Consider the following 20,830-nt stretch of genomic DNA (forward strand, 5'->3'; position numbering starts at 1 on the left):
TGTTAATATACAATATTATGTGTATGCGTAATGTGCTGCATGAATTTGCGTCCAAGGTATGCTACTCCACAGCAGAAAAGTGATGAGGAAACAGTATTTCTCACAAAAATCTTTACTCTTGCATTTTGGGAAGCAGAAGTAATGCATAAGCTAACATTCACAATCTTGAGTAGATTCCAGAAAAAGCAATTCACTAATTAATCACTACAGTGCAATCTCAGAACGACATCCTGCAAATGGCAGGCAACATAGTAAGCAGCAACTGAGTACATCTATCCCAAAAGACATGGCAGAAAGGGCTAAAATACAGCTTTCCAGGCTACAGAGTCCTTGTTCAAGGAGCACTGTGTCACACACAGGACAAAGAACTCACTCTAACCGAATTCTAAAGATAAAGGCATGGTCTTGGCATATCAGTAGTAATGAGCTTTAAGTCTCCAACTTTATCCACTCAAATGATGCGTAACAATAAGCCATTTTTAAATTTAAAGCCATTTTAAATGTAAAGCTGACAAAGTAAAGTCAGCTGTACAAAGTAGCCATTGCTATTTTACGCAGCCTCTCATACCTTGAAACACACTGTAAGATTACACAGCTATAGCAACTTAAAAATCTGGTGCCAGCACTATGCCACACCTCACACACTTTCTAAAGGACCGTACCTTATATATACAAGCAGCTTGTTGCCCATGACCACCTGTTCATCTACAAAACAAAAATTATTTGTCACCTTTTCTTCACAAGACAATACACAGAGATGCAATTCTTTTTCCCAGCTGTTAGCAAAACATCTCATCTGACACACATGCAGAGTTTTTTAGACACAGTAAATTGAGCAGCTTTACACACAGCAAATAGTACTAGAACACTTTTCTGTTCTCCAAGACCCTGATAGTGGATATGTATTTCCTTTTTGCATCCCTCTGTTGGAAGTGATATTTGATGTTTTGAATATCTCTAGTCAAAACTGGAAACCCTTAAAAGGAAATTGTGTACCTGTGAGAGACTTCCCAGCACTCAGTGGAGGAGCAATGACTTTGAACAGCTTCTGTAACAAGAAAGAAGGCAGTGCTCAAGCAGCTGGAATATCTCAAAGCAGAGTCTGAGTGGTTTTAAAGCAGAGATCAATGGGGCATCTTCCCCACAGATCTGCTTTCTCACTATGTCTTACAATGAAAAGGTGCAGAGGACACCAAAATGGGGCAAAGGATGCTTTTCCCAGCTGATGTTATGACCTATGAAAAGATAGCCTTCACTCCACCAGATCTAACCCTAAGCACAGGCCACACACACAAAAGAGCAGTCTCCAGTAGTCCCAGAAGTAACAGTCAGAGCATAACTGACCAGCTCCACTTCTTGTTCCTTCTGCCGACAGAGATTACGCAAACCTTCAGCCTGCCTAGCAGGGTCACTAGAATGCCTTTAGTTTGGGTAGCTAGAATGAGGTACTTGTCTAAATACTTGGCTCTAGAAAAAAAGTTAGGAAATTTTTTTTTCCCTAGGAAACTCTAGGAAAAGTTATTTGCACTCATACAATTAGTGCCAGGTTTCCAGAAGTCCTTTTCAAAAAAACGAACACCTAAAAAGTCTCCTTCCTGAGAAAAATCAAATGAACTAACGGCTCAAAATTGGCCAGTGTAAGATTTTCACACTCTCATGGACCCAGCTCTCTATTTCAGCTTTACCACAAAAACACCAGACCACACCCAAGCACCAAGAGCAACATCAGCCTCAGTGCAAGGACTGTTTCTACCTTTTTTCTGAATTCTGTACACAGCTATGTTCACCCTTTGTTTCCATTACTCTTCAACATATTAATGTCCTGTTGTGTCAGCAAAGGAAGCAAGCATGAAGGACAAAAAGCATGAGGTGTTCATAGAACCTCTCACGCCTGCAGCCCCATTAATCCCGCTGTGCAGAAAGCTGGTGCTTTCTCAGCACATCTTACCACATTGGCCAGGCTCACCACCAGCAACAAAGCTGCTAGCAGACTGTTTTGCAATGCAGTCTTCTGAAATCATCGTGTTATTCTCGTCTGCTGCTTTTGTTTCATGCTTATTTTATTAACATGACTAGATTTCCTGCTCTAACTTTGCAGAGTGTTGCTACCTCAGCAGGCAAATTTGTGGTTTAAAGCACAGCAACTACAAATTACTTTTCTCCTCTACTGCATCTAGTCAAATAAACTGCATATATCATACAAGATTTCCCCCTTGAAAAGGAAAAAAAGAATAATATATACACTCTGAATGAGAAGATAAGGCATTGGGTTTGAAATGCTGTTTCTCAGAAAGAACGTGCTAAACACACAAGTAACAACTCATAGCACTGAGCATCCTTCCTACCTCCATGGGGCTGATGAAATCATTCATCCCACTGTTGTAGACATAGATCATGGCATCATAGAGATGGTTTTCCCAGCACAGAAGAACTACCTGCAAGGCAAACAAAGCACAATGTAGGTATACAGCTGCGCTTAGCTCACAGTTTTCTCATTCCCCACTCGCTCGAATTCAACCTCTGCCCTTGCAGTTGCATCACCCGACAGTATGATTTGAAGCAGAATGAGAACTTCCACTTGCAGAACTAGTCTCTGCAAGGACCCCAAACCCCTAAAGGCAGTATCCAGCTTATTGCTCATGCAGCAAACATAATATAGCTGTCTATATTCTAACATTCATAACCTGTGTGAGGTTAAGGAATAAAAAAACCATTAAAAATATCAGTTCATCAAAACACTTGATTGGACTAGTTTGCCTTTTGGTTGAATTAGTGAATCACTTTGTCAAATTCCCCAGCAGTTTCCTCCTTGGAATGGAAAGCCATGCTGTCGGAATAAACACTGGCCAAGGAAAACAGGACCACTGAGCAGGAACACCTTGATCCACTAACTGTGTGTCATGCAAGAGCAAGCACCTGAGCAGAGCAGGCTGGCAGGCACCAAACTGACAAATGCAACTCCAGGTGTTTTTTGTGCTCCTGCAGCCTTTGACGTTAGGCGAGGTACTCAAAACAGGAAAGACTGTCACACTAATCCTGATGAACTGTAGTTTCCAACACATTCAGCTGCTGATGCGTTAACCTGTGCCAGGAAACGAACTGGGGGAGCAAAAGGTGTTTATAGGAGCATGCACGTTACAGGATGGACACAGCCATGCTGAGCAATTCCCACATTCACTGAATTTGATCCCAGGGACACAGGGCTAAGTTCTGTTACAGATCAGTGAACAAAAGGCATGAATTATTTGGACCACCTTGTCTTGTCTGTTGAAAGGTGACAACTTGTTTTCCACATGCTATGCTGCGTTTAAAAGCACAATAAGCTTGCATCAGCGACTAGAGAATGCTGCCATTCATTCAGAGGACATCAATACAGTACGCAGTACAACAGCTCACCTGCTGTATGTCTAAGCTGGTGATATCCATATGCACAATGCAGGCTTCCAAATTTTCCAACCTGTTCTTGTCTTGGAAGTGAAGCAGCAAGTCTTTCATCACTTGAGCTGTGATTCCCATCAGCTTATCACTTAAGATGTATGGCTCCAAGCACTCCAGAAAGATGCCTTTAGCTACAGAATTCTCACTCATCTTATCATATATCTGGTTAAATAATAGATCCCTAGGAGGAAAGAAGTGTTTAGTTATCAAATAGTCTTATTAAAATCTCCTTACTGAGATACTTTCTGAGGGCTCCAAATTAAATTCCGGTTTTTATCTGTATTTCTCAAAGTCAGGAGCTGAATGCCATGTTCAGCTCCTATACTGATGCAAGTTACAGGCAGCAGCACAGAATAAATCAGCTAACGGATGTTGCAGCAAAAAAACCTGCTGTTAGAGGGGAAATGATGATGAAATCTATCAAGGCGGCTTCTTTTTTAAGGGGATGGTATGGGGGAAACAGTTTGAAACAAACATTTCTTATACAACACATCAATGAAAATTAAAGACACACTTTTGAGTACTGAGTGCCCTGACTTTAGTATCAGTTTCTACGCATTCCTCTAAACCATGATGCGATATATGATATGACGATGATGTGATACGATTCCTCTAAACCATGTGATATTATAGGAGACAGCACTCAGAACTACATGGGCTGGTGGTCTGCCTTGGGAGACAGGCTTGCAAATTCAGACTTACGTGCGCTGGAGTAAGAGACAGTAATCAACTATGACAGGCACCACGTCCTGCGGAAGAAACATAGAAAAAGCTATAGGGACTGGCAAAAATCCTGCAAAATAGCACATCCTGCAGAGCACAAAAAACGGAGCCTGACCAATACAGAGCAGAATCAATGAGTTATTTGAATCAGCCAGTAGCTGGCACAGTTACAGGTTTTCCCATATGCCAGCTCATATGGAGAAAAACTAATCACAGTTCTGCAGAGGACAGAGGGCATATGGGTTTTGCTCTGCTGCCTAGCTGTAACAAACTCCTGATCTGACTAGGGCACACAGAGGTGAGAGTTCAGGTGAACCCCAGCAACATTTTTCAAAAACCAGACAAGTAATTTTTGCAGCAAAGCAAAGTCAAGTCTGATTTAAAAAAAATAATACAAAAGATCTATACAAGACAGTCCTCCAGAGCACCATACCTGAAAATGTTGCTCCATAACTTGAATTTTTCCTTGGTCAGGACATTTCTTCAAAGTCCGATCAGCATAATGGAGAAGGATTTCAACCATCTGAATTAAAATAAACAAGAAAATTCATTCAGATCCTACACTAGAGGCCCTACTTGGTAGTATGTTTAATAGACTGACTTGGGGGTTTGGCAGCACTGAAACCTCTGTTGTCCCATTTTGGGCAGGAAGGAGAAGAGGGAAGAGGCTGTCTAGAGACAAGGGCTTGACGTGGTGTAGAAGTGGCCCAGTGGGATACGGAAGGCCTACTCTAACGACGGAGAAATGGGGCAGCCAGTCTGCCAGCAAATTTTCAGGCAGATGAACACATCCTGAAGTGTAAGGTTCATCTGGGCCATGTTTTTTCCCAAAGTTTAAGTTATAATATCTTAAACAGGAAAACTTATTTACCTGCAAATAAAACATACACAAAGAACAAAGTACAGCTGAATAATTATTACAATAATCGTGTATTTTAAACATACTCTTCCTAGAAAAAGGTTCCTGTAACAACTGAACAGGATTAGTTGAAGAGTTTATTCCATGTCCACGTATACATGGAGCAAAGTTTCCACCTGAGGGTCAGCAAGTTACATACTGATGAACACTTCAAAGTTCAGGACATCAAAGGTCAGGAAACTCTGGAGTTACCCACAAAAAAGGCTTCTCTCCACTGTGAGGGGACCAGAGATCTCAAGGTCGGGATGATAGCATCATGTTTTGATTTGCTAATGCTGCAGATTTTATCCTCATCTTTATCCACAAGGTACCTCACAAAGTACTTTTAAGTGTTTTCTAAAATCCCGTTCACAATCTTAGCAAGAGAGGCACATGTACACATTCTAGAGTTAGCTGGATTAACTTCTGGAGGACAGAAGCCATTCCTTCCAGGAACACAGTTAGTATCACATCAGCATACATGAAAATCCAGTTAGGAAGAGATCAGTCACTCACTCTGTCTGCGATGACTGCTTTCCGCTTGCTTGTGTCCCCAGACAAGCCTAGAAAGAATAAGGGGGGACGGGAATAAATTAAATTCTCATCTAAAGTACCAGTGGAAATATAAAAATTCCACGGTTCAGATGCTAACACCACTACCCTTGAGATGCAGAGGTCAGGACATCTAAATAACAATTTTGTGCTCTACTTTTAGCCCACTCTTCTCCTGAAGATTTTGTTCTCCCAATGTAACGACTGTTCCAGCACAGGAATGGCAAGAACAGATCTGAGTGCTGTTTAACGTTGAGAGAACAATTAACAGAGGACTGCCAAAGACTGTACATGAGGCTAATTGCTGGAGGATGCCTTGATGCAAAGAAACTGAAGTACACTACACGGGAAAAAAAAAAATCCTTAAATGCCAACTTCGACAGTAACTCTTTGACTCATGAAAAATTATCTCCTTAATTGCATTATATCCAGGCATTAACATGAGACACATCTTCATATACTAGCAATTTCACAGTAGTAGGATCTTATCCTGAGAACTTGAGTCTCATCTGTCAAAACCATCATAAGTTATTTGCTGAAAAGTCAACGTGTCCAGTTCAAATCAGGCTGTTCAAGTGGCAGTTTCTGGCATAATTAACATGTTTATAATAACAAGTTAAATGCTCACAAAGCATCCTCTTTTATAGGAAACATAGCGCCAGAACCCAGCAGTTCTTTCAGTCAGTTGTGTAGCCAGAGGAAACTTGAATGAAAGCACCTGCTTGGCAGAGCTGACAGAACGTCACACTGAAAAGTACCTACAGGTCACCTATGACCCTCAGGAGTATTTTAGCAGGCTAGATATTCAATACCTGGATCCACCTCCCTCATGGCAAAGTCACAACAAACAGGAGCCACAACATAGACCAAGTACGATTTTAATTTGAAAACAGCAGGCTGCTAAAAGGGACTACGACTCTAAAAAAAAAAAAAAAAAAAAAATCAAACCGATCCATATAAAGGCGGTGTTTCTGCCAAACCCAAAGCAGCACATGTTACTCTCTCTTCTTCAATTCAATTCTCTTCCTTAATGTTTTTTCTCTGAAAAAGTAATTTCTGTACATGCATAGGTTTAAAACCTTCCCTAGTAGTTTCAACTTAAAAAATAAAAAACCAAACAATCTCAGACTTACCTACTACCGCCTTTGCTTTACCTTCATAAAAAGACCAAGCTAGAGCCAGGGCATCAGTGAGGCGCTCTTGTTTCAGAAGGTGGTCAATTCTCTAAAATAAAAAGTAACATTGGACCTTAGTATTACCAAGAAGATGATCCCCTCCCATTTAAGGTACGCATTTCCCAGCAGTGGGTCATGATCCCTGGCAGCAAGGGGACAGGAAACCTCAGCAGCTCCCAACGCATTGCGGTAAAGGACAGCATCTCAGAAAGTTTCTCAAATATGTACACTTCCTGCTGGACAGTTAGAAATTACTAAGAAATGTCAGGCCCTAGTACATCAGGTCCCTGTAGGCTACGTTTTAGGTCAGATGCTTAACGGATGGAGGCCCACAGCATCAGGAAGTGTCTGCAATCACAAAGAATAAGAGTTTCCCATTGCCTGTCCTTGCCTCATCACTTAGAGCACAACAAACAACTCCGCCGTGTTTTCAGCACACAGGTGTACCCACTCCTACCCTTTATTTTCTCCTGAGTCAACAAGGATTGAAGTAGATCACAAGTACTTTCTGCTTTAAGGAATTATCAGCACACAAGGTCAATCACCAGCAGTCTTTGTACGTTAGGTCAAAAGGTTAAAGTACTATTTGAGAGGAGACAGATTCCGAGTCTCAGACCAGCATCCTGTATGGCAACAAGAACTTGGCTTCACACCCTAATCCCCCCCACACTCAATTACAACTCTTGAGTAAGTCCCCTACAATAAAGAGGCATGCAGCACAACAGAAGCCATACGGTAATTTGGAAGGAGGTTGGCTCGGAGCATGTAAGCTGTGACTGATGTGAATTCTAGGAAAACCAGTACACAAGATCATGGGTGAAAGCAAGACTTTTCATTAACAGTTTACTAAAGCAAAGTCAGTAGTGAATGGCTGGAGGGAAAACTAGCAAAGCGGTCTTGGTAACTAAAAGCAGCAACTGTATAAAAGTTCAATAGAGCTGAATCATCCATGTTTTATTAAAGGTCTGGGTACATCACATGCAGGAGCTTATAGTCATAGAGGGGGGAGTACAAGAGCCGTAAAGCAAGTACAAGGAAGAATAGTGATGGCTGCTGCGTAAAGGATAAATGTGAGACCGGAAAGAAATGACAATTGGAGTTCCTTGAGAATCAGCCTTGAAGCCCCCTTCTACATAATGATTTGGTCAACTAACTTGGCATAAGGTGAATTTACTAACAAAGTTTGCTGATAACCAACTGTCAACACGTGATGCGAGACAGCAGACCAGAAAGACAGACACAATAGGATTTGCCCCTAAGGCTGGGTAACAGAAGTGCGATGCAATCCAATGGTACAAGCAACTTAACAGCAGAAAGCAGAGTTTGGGTACCGAGTACTGGTGACTCTCCAGTGCCACAAACTGCTGACATCATGTAGGCAAAGGAATAGCAAAACAAGACCCAAGATGTACGAGGAATGACATATCTAGTAGCAACAGAGAAGAACAGGTGACATTGCACATGGCACTTCTAAGACCCTACCCAGAGTAATACGTGCCAAACTGTTTACCCATGTTCAAGAAACTGAGCACAAAGGAGGTGCAGAGAACAGTGACTACGAAGGACAACAAGAGTGGGAAGGTAAGATTACAAGAGAATGATGAAAGAGCTTTGCTTAGCCTTGCAAAACAAAGTCTGAGAGAGAACATCATACACTGAACATACTGCAAAAGGAAAAACTGCTGTTCAACTCAAGTGAAGAGCGCAACACGGAACAGCCAGACAAATAGATCACCAAGAAGTTTAGTGCGGAAATTGATAGGGTTTCAGCTATAGGAGAAATTAAGTTTCAGAAAAATCTTCTGCCAACAGAAACACGGATGTAAACTCCAATGAACCTTCCAGGTAGTCTTTGATAGATTTTTATGATGTAGCTCCTACAGCAGCTGGGGGCAAAATACACTGGACCGATTTCCTTCCACTCCTGTATGCTTATCTGGCAGATAAAAGCTTACATTTACAGAGTCCTCCAAAGTCATAGATTGCACTAACGCTACCTTGTTAATGCCTTGCCAAGTTTCAGCGCCTGTTATGTCTTGCTTCAGAGAACAAGATCTCCGTTCAGCCTGCAAGTTTGTGCAAGCCAGAGTCCCATAGCACCCCACCGTGGAAAGCGGCGTGCCCACGGTGCTGGCTGTGCGTAGCAAGCAGGGATCCCGAACACAGTGCCCAGAATGTGCTTCACAAATGTTCCTTCCCTCCTCTCAAGCTATATTTAAGCAATTTGAATCTACTAAGCTGTACAGTTTGTCTCTCAACATACCTCTCTCCAGCTTCTCAACGTCATGACGTGAACAGACTAGAAAAGAAAAAAAAACAATATAACTATTTACTCACAGTTACTCATGCAGTCTGTGGTATCCCACAGACCCACCACAGCACACTGGTACACATGAAACTCAGTAAAGTAATCCTCAAGCTTGGCATCACAGGAATGAATTGGATGTTTAATTTTAACAGAAAACATCCTTTACATGGTCTTACAACCCATCTGCTCCATGATACCATCCCTCACTTCTTCCCCTACTTCCACATGCCATCCTATAGGCATCTCTCTTCTTTGCCTTTTCACAGGCAGCCTGCACTGCAAAACGGGAAAACGGAATAGGATATTCCTTTTATTGTTCCATGCAATACAGTCTAGTTTTCCCTGCTGTCTTATATTCTTCTGTTTACTCACTCACACATTTAGGACAGAGAAACTGAAACTTAGTACAGAGGAGATGTCAGTAAAATAATATGCTAAGTCTACCCTGAAGCAGCATGAACCAGGATACTGTGAAATTATGACAATTAGCCCATACCTCGGCTAAGACCAAATTATTGCACATTCCTTTAATCCCACAACATAAGTGCACAAGCATCCCTGATGCACATGTCCATAGAATAAAAAATTGCCCTTCCCCAGAAGATGACCTACCATCAACCGTGAATGCCCTGTATTTTTATTAAGAACTCCCCACATTTACCTTAGTTCCGAGGTAAAAGATCTGACCACCACAGCTGCTGATGGACTGATAACAAGCCTTCTCTCCAACCAATGCCTAGAGCAAGAAAAATTACATGCAATTAAAACTGCTTTTTGTTTTTGTAAAATTTTCCCCTTGAGCTTTAGAGACACTTTGTAATTCAGAAATCAAAATAAGGATTGGGAGACGACACCACGGATTGCCGGGCAGTAGTAAGTAAAAAAGCTCTGCTGCCACTCTGTCCCGCTTGTGAATGCAGCTTAAATTGCTACTGAGCTCTGGCTGCCCAGAAAACACAACGGAGTCATAAGGACCTGCAAGCAGTGCTCTGTCTGTCCTCAGATACAAAAAGTTATGGGGAGTCTCTCCTTGCCATCTGCTTCTTTACAAATCTTCCTCAAGAGCAAATGTGTAGGAGGGACAGATGGAAAGAATACTGTTGAAGCGAGAGTTGCTACAACAGAAGTTTGAATGCCAGTAACTAGTGTTCAAAAGGCACATTTACAATGTGAGAATTATGTGAGAACATAAAAATTAGAGATTGTGTGACAGTACGGGGCAGTGCTTGCTTCCCGCTGCACTGCACAGTTGTGCAGGCTACAGCTGTTTGTCTTGTACTTTTCTCAGTCTGGTCAGGCAGGGAAGCTTCCTGCATCTCTTCCCAGTGCTGTTAAGCGTGTCCATTCCAGGGACTACCATAATAACACTTCAACTTGCTCAGCACAGAATCTAAGGCTGGGGTAGCAGATATTCCCTGCATGTTTCTTTAGATGCTGCAGTAGAAGAACTGGGTTTGACTGTCTTCATCCACAAACCCAGGCATCCCTGGAACCAGGATATCCTGTATGGAAGCGGCAGCCTCATTTAAGATTTTCCTTCCAGAGTGTCTGCAAAACTAACAATGGAAAAGGTATATTTCTGAGCCATGAAAAAAACAGAAAAAGCTTCCCATCAGAAGTTGTCCTTAGCTCAATTGCTCTGGAAGAGGTTGCCTTGTCATTCCTACCGAAGTGCAGGGAGAGGGACTGCCTGTTTCCCATCTTCAGTATCTCAAAGTGACACTATGGATTTCAGATCTCATTTGCACTTACAGACAGTGAATAAAGTAAGGGTCTTTTCTAGACTCACAATAGCACTTTAACAGGCAACGCTTATTCAGGCCCACCACTTTTGCAAGCCACAGGTCTCTGGCTTTGATGGTAATCACCACAAGTCCTCACAGGACACTTGCAGAGTTTCTGAAATTGAGTGAAACGCTCCAAGTAACAACACACCCTAGCAAGCAGTGCTCATATACCATCTTGGTGCCAATCTCTAGCTATGTTCTGTGAGGTTGTGCCTGGCAATTTCCAATCGTGCAGAAGGCAGTACATAAGCTCACTTAGACTAGACTCCGCCTTCCTTCTTTTTCTTCCTCAGGACGCATCCGCAGCGACAGCAACGTGAGCAGCATGAAGCAAATAAAGCAGTGAAAGCCAGATAAGCAGCAGCTATGAAGATCTAAAGGCTGCAAAGACCCCTCATAGATCTGGTCCTTCAGACTGGAAGAAGCCCTCTGTTCCTTGGTGCTCAAAAGGGAGCCATGACGGAGGTGTCTTTCTGAAATCCTGGCATTCTGCACTGAAGGCACTTCTTGGGCTTCTGGAGCTGAGTCATGACCATACAACCTATACTGGGCTTGAAACTGTGGATCCAAACTACAGATCCGCATAAGCTTTCTGCTAGTTGTTTGGGCCAGCAAGTCCCAAACAAGTCCCACAGGACTACGGCAGAATTAAACAGGAACCATATTGTCCAGGAATTTCAGAGCTCCTGGGCTATCTCTGGTGAAGCACTGGGAGGACCAAATGCAGGGATGGAAGGTTCTTTCTTATACACACTCTTGGCAAAGTAGAAAAGTCTTTTCCAAAGTAGAAAAACTGATTATCAGCTGAAAGCAGTAACTTGTCCTGTAGCCGTGGCTTTAAATAAAAACTCTACAATGCTATCGCAGTAACGAACACCACATCAAAGTGAGTCTGCTGCAGAAAGCACAGGTGGGTCACAGGAGCTATCAGGAGCCACTGAAATTAATACCTACTTCAGGAATAAAACATGTCCAGACACTATATGGGTCAGGGTCAAAAAACCCAAAAAACCCAACCCAAATATGAAAGTCAAAATAAAAGACAAGCAAAAGAGGAAAAAGTAGAAAACGTGACGTTTGAAGTTTTGCAATTTCCACTAGCATGGGTGGCTTTGGTTTTCTACTTCAAACAAGAAGTGTAGTACCTACAAGCGTAGCATTTCATCCTCTCTATCCTGCACGACAAATCTACGAGACAAGGGCAGGGAACGCACGTACTGCACAGGCACTGCTACCGCAGAGTATCTGTGGCATACAAAGTAGAACAGCCTATAGGATTCTCTTGAAGAACAAAGCACATCAGCTTTTTTTCTGTACAGAGTATTCCAAAGATTGGGAACTTAAGAGGAACTCCTAAAAACATCAATACGCAAAAGGAAACATGAACTGTTACTGGGCCACATCAACAGCACGTATGATTTTCAAGATGCTTCAAAAAGGCTTTTTTTCAAAAGCTCCAGGCTCCCACTTAGGGCAGCTGAAACACCGTTAGCTGTGGTCAAGCCGGTCGTTTGTGCCTACCAGGGCTTCGCTGACGTTGCCTCCCGTCGCCAGCGATTTGAAGTGGCTGCTGTTGTAGACGAGCTGAACCTCTGAGATCTCTATAGTCTCCAGCTCCTCCTGCGTCTGACGATCTATAACATGCAGCTTCTCCACACTGTCCAGAAGCACTGCTGTCCGTGAGTTTATCCACTGAAAAAGCAATAAGTCACAGATCTCAGCAATGTATACACAATCAGAGGCCAACGAAACAGGCTCTGGACATATCCTCGCGTACCAATACTGGAAGCTCTAGGATGGCTAGTAGCTTTGTTACTATACAAAGTCACTTCACAACAGCACACGTGCATATTTCCACAGGTAAAGGTAGGGAGGCTCCTTCCGGAGTATCAGTTCTAACACTGAGGAAAGCAAGGAACCTTCTTCGCAGAAAACACCTCTAGACAAATGGTAATCCACCGGAGTTCTTGTCCTCTTGGTGCACTACTTACGCTCTAGCACACTTCCTATCCAAAGGTCTCAAAAACAAGACTACTGTGACACCTGTTCTCAGATCCCTTGGGAGGGAAATATGGCATCAGGAAGCATTAAAAAAAGAAAGTATGTCTAAGTTAAACTCAAAGCCTGTCATTCGTATTCTGTGGCTTCTACTTTTATGTTCAAAACCCTGCAAAGAAAAAGGCTTTTTTTGGCTGCTTTTACAATATTCAGTTTTTTCAAGAGCCAAGCATATTTGTTAACAAACTTAAAATTCCAGCTGATATGGATGCCCATCTTGGTATTTTGGCCTTCCATGTTTTACTTGCTGTACTCTCTAATACCTTTTAGGGTTGAACATTTTTTTTTTGTTGAAAGCATCAAATAATTTACAGTGCTTTAGCAAGCACTCATATACAGAAACACTAGAATTTTACTGAGCCAGGTACACAGAAGTTTGCATTCTTTTTAGTGAGAATATAGAATAAAAATCTTTCTTTCCAGACTCTCTGGTTCTTGAAAATATTCCCCAACAAGGCTACCCCTCCTTCCCAAGAAAAGGCAGTATTGCCTCCATGCTACTAATTTTTTATCCTATAGCTACTACTTGCCACTTCACATGTGCTGGTTTTCCACTGAGTCCCCAGTTTGAGTTTGCAGTTAGTTAGCCCCAGATAAACACAGCCACTTCTCATGCTATATTTGTAAAGCCAATAGTATACAACTAAGGGCTACTGAGATACATTTACAAGAAAACTAGTGAAAAAAAAAAAAAATTAACCAGTCTATTAACACTGAAACTTACAGTAAAGTTGATGAGGTCATAGTGTAGATGAAGCTGCCTCTGCTTACTGACATGTATTGCACCAGTATCATCTCTCTTTACCTAAAAGAGAAAGTGGACAAGGTTGACTCAAACTCCAAGACTTTCTTCAACTCAACCTCTCTGATCCCACAGGACATCACACCAACTCCAGGAGTCCGGAGCTCCCCTCAGACAGGCACGCTGAGCGTACGTGGCAGCACACATGTTTCTCCAACAGAGCGTAAGGTCTCACTTTCAAAACCACTCTTGTAAGTGTGGAAACAGAAGGCTCCAAGCAGAGGGCAGTAAAAATATATACCATCTGCTGGACCAATTTTAAATCATCTATTTGCACCACAAGAGCTGGATGTCATAAACTATGTGTGTTCAAGAGGTTGTCCCCCCATGGCCGCCTCACATATTATATATGGCAATTCAGGTTATAAAAGGGATGTGAACCTCTAGGGTTCGTGCAGAACACTGCAGGAGGACCGATTTGCATTCACTGCCTCCCAAGGGGTTCCATCCCACTGGAATACTGAATGTAAGGGAGATGCTGCATGACAACTGCCAGTCAAGGGTCTTCCCTTTTCCCATGCAGGACATACTGTACTTTCTGCTCATAAAAGTCAGAACCACAGAACACTAATGTGAAACTGCCTTTAATTCATCATCGTTACAAAAAAGCATTCTGCAAGGAAGAATATGGGTGGGGTTTTTACATTTTGACAATTTGAAGTACAGCAAGAGACACCTGAATTCAGGTAACGTGGCTGCTGTTTAGTAACCTGTAAGTAAAGCAGCAGTACTGGCCATAGCTGAGCTGGGTATCTGTGCAGAAACCAATGCTATTGCACGCACAGACATCTCCAGCAAGACAGGTTTAAACATACACCCTTTTCTTTCTCCCCAAGTTTACCAAGAGAGAAGATAGAGAAGGAGGATTCAATCCTGACAACACAATGTCTGGGTACTCGAGTAAAGCTTAACGTCCAAGATGATAGCAGAGCTGGGAAACAAACTTAACATTCCAAAGCCAAAACACCAGATTTCCTGAAGCCTATGTACTGCTCTCACACTGAAATCAGACATGAAATCATCTTCAACCACACCTGCCTGTGTAACTCCTGCAGATCAAACAGGGTGAGTGGCATGCCCTAAAGTCACATGCCACCAGGACCTGAAAGCTGTTGTCTTAGTGGTTTATGCAAGTGTTTTCCAGGCTCATCTTTTAAAGCAAAAAAAATGAAACAGTATCTCGAATTCATGTGATCTCCCCGAAACCAATCCACATTCTTCTCCCTCCAGTAGAAATGAGGTAGGTAGCACATCATCACTCCTGGAACACATAAAGCTCATGCCTCCAGATTCTCAGGGAAGGGCACCACCGCCTGCTGAAGAGCAATGGCCAGCAGGTTTGTTTTCCCAAGCTGGCTGCAAGCTGCAGACATCCCCAGCATGCACAGATACCGTACTTTCACTGAGACAGAGGCTCAGTCAACGGAACATGTGAGCAAGGTATGGCCATCTGAAAAACAGCACAAAACTTCCAAGGCTTACCAAAAGAAAATGCACGACGTCTCCTCGACAAAACGCAAGCATGGGGTTCACAGAGTTCTGTACAGCCACAAAGTGCCACGCCAGAAGAGGGACACTAGAAGGGTCCATCTGTTAGACAAAAAGCACAGCGGGTATTTAAGGTACACAAGGCAGAACCTCAGTTCCAGGACACATGCTGTTCATCAGCTGCTACTCGCTGACTTTGCCATGTACACACACATGATGTAAAGCAATTTCCTGGTCTGCTGGCAGCTGAGCAGTAGCTTCTGCTCTTCGGTCCAGCCAGACAGTTCAGGGGCAACATGTGACTCTTGGCAAAGTGGATGGTCACAAAACCCGTGCCCTAGTTGCTTAATATAGATCCAATCTCACAAGGATTGATGGACAAGCTGCAGCTTGCTAGCAACCTTGTCTCCATTCTCCCAATAACATACCCCACATCTGCCCCCAGCTGGTTTTCCAAGACGAATTGCACTAGTGAAAGTGAATAATCAAGAGTTTAGAAGATTGTGTAGTGCTCTAATTCCACTTTGTTTTCTGTCCCTGCAATTAAGGGTTCTATTGGATGGTTCTTATGTAAAGCAATGGCCCCAGTCCAAGGTGATTGTAGCCATGGATCTGTCGGAGTGAGTCCAGAGGCCACAAAGATGACCAGAGGGTTGGAGCACCTCTCCTACGAAGACAGCCGAGAGTTGGGGTTGTTCAGCCTGGAGAAGAGAAGGCTACAGGGAGACCTTACAGCAGCTGCCAGTACCTAAAGGGGCTGACAAACAAGCCAGAAAGGGATGTTTAACAAAGTCGTGTAGTGACAGGACAAGGTGGAATGGTTTTAAGCTGAAAGAGGGGAGATTTAAATTAGGTATTAGGAAGGAATTATTTACTGTGAGGGTGGTGAGACACTGGAACCGGTTGCCCACAGAAGCTGTGGGCAACAACTCCCCATCCCTGGCAGTGCTCAAGGCCAGGCTGGATGGGGCTTTGAGCAGCCTGGTCTAGTGGAAGGTGACCTGCTCATGGCAGGTGCATTGGAACTAGATGATCTTTAAGGTCCCTTCCAACCCAAACCATTCTGTGATTCCATGATAATCAGGCTAACGTCCCATCTGAGGGTGTGTCCAGGCTGCACACAAGACAGAAGAAACAGCTGAGGGGCTCCCGTGTTCCACTTTTCCTACTTAATGGAGAAATTCAGCATCTTCACACAGGTACAGCTGAAAGCGGCTTTTCCACCTCCTCTCTGCCCACAAGAGGCCAACAGATTATCACTACAATTCCGCAGGGCAAAGTTTACTGCGTACTGATAAAGCAGCAATACCAAACACCTGGTCCTAATCTCATCCCCTTCACTCTAGCCATAACCCAAAACGCAACTGTTTGCCTTCATTACTCACACGACCGTAGGGAAAGGTCATCCACACTTTCAGAGATGGCTTCAGGCCAATAACCAGTATCTTCAAGAACAACAAAAATGCAAAATAAAAATGTTTCAGTATATACCAGAAGACTTCTCCTTTGTGATTTCTCACACAAAGCCTTCTGCAAGCAGCAAGTTACCTTTGTTAGGGAGGCCATAGCCAGCAGTGAATATTGGGTGATAGGATGGTCTCTCAGCTCAACTTTTGCATGTAACGGTTCAATACAGCAAACTTCCCCCTTTGAGCCACTGAAGAGACACCGCGATTCACATGTTCTCACTCCCATAACCCTCCTGTAAAGAAATGAGATCAGCTTGGTGTCCAGCCATCAAGAAGAGATCAACCCAACAATCTCAGGAAATCTCAAAAGTGATCCTTCACACAGCTCCAGGGATCATTTTCAGTCTGTCACTGGAAGCAGTCCCATACAGCTGCTCAGATACAGACAAGAATTCCTTAAGATCTTATTTAACAGTAAAGCCCAGACTCCCTAGACTGTCAATCCTTCCTCCTTGTCCCTCCTCCTCTTGAAGAGGCCAAGAAGAAAACAAGCAGTTACTGCAGGGCAGTTCTCACTAATGAAACAAGAAAAACTACGAGGAGCCCACAATAAATGCCAAGATTCTGGACAATATTCTTAGACTATTACATTGCCAGATAGCATCTTACTTCAGCTGTGAAATTATACTACAGCCCTAAATTACACCTTCAGCATTCAGGCAGTAGCTTTATTTGCTTAGGTTTCATAAGTTATGACCCAGCATTAGTTTCTTGTACTTTCTATGGGTACTTAAGAGTTATTGTCTTACTTAAATGACAGTTCAAATACGGAGCCTCCACTGTCATTGCAAATTGCAAGCGTCGGGTCATCTGTAAACTGAACAGATAATTAGATTAAAAGCGACACTAAGAAATAAATTACAAAAAAAGGGACAGAAAAATCTACGCTATGGCATCATTAACAGCACACGAAAGTACAACCATTGCACCTACCAGAAAGGCACTTTTAGCACACAGAGCTGAGACAATTATTGGTTGGGTTTTTTTATGATGGGTAAGAAAAGCAAGGTTTAATGTTTCATCTTCACCCCTCCAGCAAGCCCTATTGCTAAATTTTTGTTATCGAAGTCTCATTACTTTCTATTGCAGCTCAGAACCCCAGCATGCCAAAACCTGTGTTACCACTAGAACAGCTCACAGCCTCAAGGCCAGGAGCTGGTGAATGGGCTGCAGGCACAAACAGACCAAAATCCAAACCATCCAGAACTACTAACGATACCAAATAATGAAAATAAGAAAGGGTCACAGCCATAGCTGAGGTACCGTTCTGGAGGACTCTGCAACCCAGCATCTGGCAGCACAAGCATCTGGCCTGTAGAGCTGTGTCAGAGTACTCTTCAACACTGCTACCGCCCCAGGTCACAAGCTAGAGAAGGGGGGCACTAGGAGCAGAGGACCTGGCACAGGGGAATATTCATCCATAGGCACAGGGCAAAGATGGCAGAGGGGGAAGCATGAAAGATACAGCAGCAAAAGGGGGCACCTCCACGCCCACAAAACATTTTTGGTTAGCCAGGTGAGACCAACCAGCACGTGAGAACCTGTCCTTGAGCAATGTGCCCCACGAGGCCCACTACACTAGCTCCATGTGTGACACTGTGTGGTTCTGCGATGTCTCAGCAAGGTCCAGGAAAGGAGAAGAGAGAAGAGTTTGGGTGAGGCACCAAAGTCACTGCTCCGACCAGGCTGCCGAGGAGCATTACGCTCTGGTAGGAGAGGTCCACATAAAACAAAGCCATGCACAAAATCAGATACGAGTTTCTGTGTGTGACAACAATGCTATGTTGAGCAAGAAGCCACAAATTATTTCTTTTTCAATCCAAACATTCCCAACAAGCTATTTGAAAAACTGCTGACAGAAGCTGCTTTCTGAGCTTCAGACTCTTTAAAGTTGGCAAGTCATGTTCAAACCACTGCAAGATTTAGAGAAATGTATTCTAGAAACTAATTCTTCATAGATTTTGGCATGAGAGAGGGGAGTTATAACAGAAAATGACAGTTTGTTACAGTACAACTCACAGCCGATACCATTATTTCAGCTCTCAAAATACTGTTTCTTTTTTAAATAGAATTTCTGCTCATTTCTCTTACCTCTGGATACTACTGCCATATAGCTCCTAAGTAGCTGCTCTCATCTGTAAATCTAAAAGTGCTACACACGGAAAGTCAACACATTGACTGAACACAGGTGTGTACTTTGAAGGAAAGAAAGAAGTAGTATACAAGGAGTACCTGTAGTGTTTGTTACCTTGATGTGCAAAATGGCTGTTCCTGGCGGGTGGGCATCTGTTATTGATCGTAGCAGCTTCCCACTGGCCAGATCCCACATTGTGATCTGCAAGCAGATTGTTCTCAGTACACATCTACTGCCAAGGCGTTCTCTCCATCATCTTGTGCGTTAGCACATCAATAAATCTCTATATTCCCAGTATCACCCTGGGTCAGTAAGGTCTTCATATTAAAGAAAAGTGGTCTGAAATCTGTTCCTACCCTGTTTTTACAATCAGTTCGCTTATCAGCTTATAGTTCTGTTGACAACATTAGGGTTACCTTCACAACTCTGAATCATGTCCTTTTGGAAAGCTCTCACCACCTGCCCGAACTCACTCACCTCACAGCTACCTGCCTGATCACACAATTAAAGAGTGTAAGATAACTTTGCTACCACACAACACTCTTTGAAGTGGCTCAATGCATTTCTCTCTCACAGAACCAGTGAACAGTTGAAAAATCTCTGCTAACACCCATCAGCAAAACTCAATCATCTCCATGGCTACCATGAACCCTGTCACTCCTCTCCTGCTTTTGCTCAGCATGACAGGTCAGGCAGCAGTTGCTTGGCTTGCGCTTGGATATTACATTCAGGCAATTTCTCAACTAAGAACCAGAAAGTCCCAAACTACTTACTGTGTACCTGTGGAATATTTAGCCCAGAAGAGCTGAGATTACAATTTGAATCAAACTTCTTATTGGAAATACTATTTTATATAGTTCCAGAAACCATCTATCAAAGTTAGATACTTTGATACAAACATAGACCAGATGTTTCAGAACTGCTGCTCCAAAATATTTTATCTGAGTATCATTTAAAACTGGCTACTGGTCTGCATGGATCAAATCTGTATTTCCACATGGTCTGGAGCAATCTGTCGTTTAGCTCTGTCATAGGCACTGCAGCGTGTTTTACCTAGAATGAGGGTGAAAGTCAAAGGAGCAAAACAGAATGAAACTAAAAAGATAAACAAAGCAGCCTTCTTTGTATTCCATGGAGCTCTAAATTTTACCAAGTTAACTTCTATCTGTTTTAGTTTAGTTTTAGTCCTACAGCTTTTGTTCAAGAATTGCTTTCTCTCTCTTTAGGTTCAGAGAAGGACATAAAACTACAACAGCAGACTCAACCCCTTTTTCCCCTGCATTCAGAAGCTATGGTGCTTCTGTCATACAACAGAAGTAAGGTATTAGTAAAAATTAACTTTGGGGCTAGATATGAGTTGCAAAAATTTCAAGTCATCACCACAGTAGAAACTAGCTGTAATAGCAAAACCTAGATCTCAAAGTGACCTAGAAAGACTAAGCTAGTTGTCCTAGTGTGCCATGGCACATTTCAGTTTACCAGGAGCAGGACTTCTGTCCCAACGAACCATAACTAATCGAATCCTTCCCTATATTCTGCATCACCCCTTTTCTCCACAGCAACCTACCCCAAACAACCCGAGCCAGCTCACTGGATGCAGGAATTGCCTGGCCAAGAAAAGCTGTGGGCAGATCAAGACACACATACAGCTCCTCAGCACAGAACCAGCTTGGAGCTGGCTTGGAGCTATCGTCACCGCTGGCAAGCCTCCCCGTAACAGCCTGCAGAAGGACAGAGCACTGAACCATCTCATCCTAGGGGAATTACCTGTCCTTTCGCAAAGCCACACAGGAGCCTTGAACAGTCATTGTTGATACTGAGAGCAGAGATAGCCCCGTACTGGGCGCCAACAGCAGTGCTGCCCAAACACAGACGGAGAGCCTGGTTCTGATCTAGAGCAGAACAATTAGCAAGGAATTAAAGAAAAAGCAATGATTAAAATTAACATCATGCCCTTATTTACATATACAATTCACTTGGGGTACATTAACAATTCAC

General features: G+C 43.0%; 1 protein-coding gene across 3 annotated transcripts in view; it reads right to left on the minus strand.

The window, feature by feature from the left end:
• VPS8 (VPS8 subunit of CORVET complex) overlaps positions 1 to 20,830 on the minus strand; it is an 85,497-nt gene that overhangs the window by 48,623 nt on the left and 16,044 nt on the right. For 2 of the 3 annotated variants that reach the window (XR_008734547.1, XM_055724124.1), the window contains exons 7-24: positions 20,600 to 20,724; positions 18,947 to 19,033; positions 17,448 to 17,515; positions 16,778 to 16,931; positions 16,615 to 16,674; positions 15,224 to 15,331; positions 13,664 to 13,744; positions 12,403 to 12,573; positions 9,756 to 9,830; positions 9,050 to 9,085; positions 6,745 to 6,835; positions 5,576 to 5,622; positions 4,595 to 4,684; positions 4,141 to 4,187; positions 3,397 to 3,619; positions 2,346 to 2,435; positions 997 to 1,048; positions 663 to 705 (exon numbers count right to left, since the gene is read on the minus strand). Coding sequence is in view for 2 of the 3 variants with exons in the window: in XM_055724124.1 (XP_055580099.1) it covers positions 663 to 705; positions 997 to 1,048; positions 2,346 to 2,435; positions 3,397 to 3,619; positions 4,141 to 4,187; positions 4,595 to 4,684; positions 5,576 to 5,622; positions 6,745 to 6,835; positions 9,050 to 9,085; positions 9,756 to 9,830; positions 12,403 to 12,573; positions 13,664 to 13,744; positions 15,224 to 15,331; positions 16,615 to 16,674; positions 16,778 to 16,931; positions 17,448 to 17,515; positions 18,947 to 19,033; positions 20,600 to 20,724 (1,648 nt within the window). In the remaining variant the exon portion in view is untranslated. The remainder of the gene's footprint in view (positions 1 to 662; positions 706 to 996; positions 1,049 to 2,345; positions 2,436 to 3,396; positions 3,620 to 4,140; positions 4,188 to 4,594; positions 4,685 to 5,575; positions 5,623 to 6,744; positions 6,836 to 9,049; positions 9,086 to 9,755; positions 9,831 to 12,402; positions 12,574 to 13,663; positions 13,745 to 15,223; positions 15,332 to 16,614; positions 16,675 to 16,777; positions 16,932 to 17,447; positions 17,516 to 18,946; positions 19,034 to 20,599; positions 20,725 to 20,830) is intronic. The other variant, XM_055724123.1, reaches the window with a different exon arrangement.

Source organism: Falco cherrug, chromosome 11 (genome assembly GCF_023634085.1).
Source record: "Falco cherrug isolate bFalChe1 chromosome 11, bFalChe1.pri, whole genome shotgun sequence".
Classification (NCBI taxonomy): Eukaryota; Metazoa; Chordata; class Aves; order Falconiformes; family Falconidae; genus Falco; species Falco cherrug.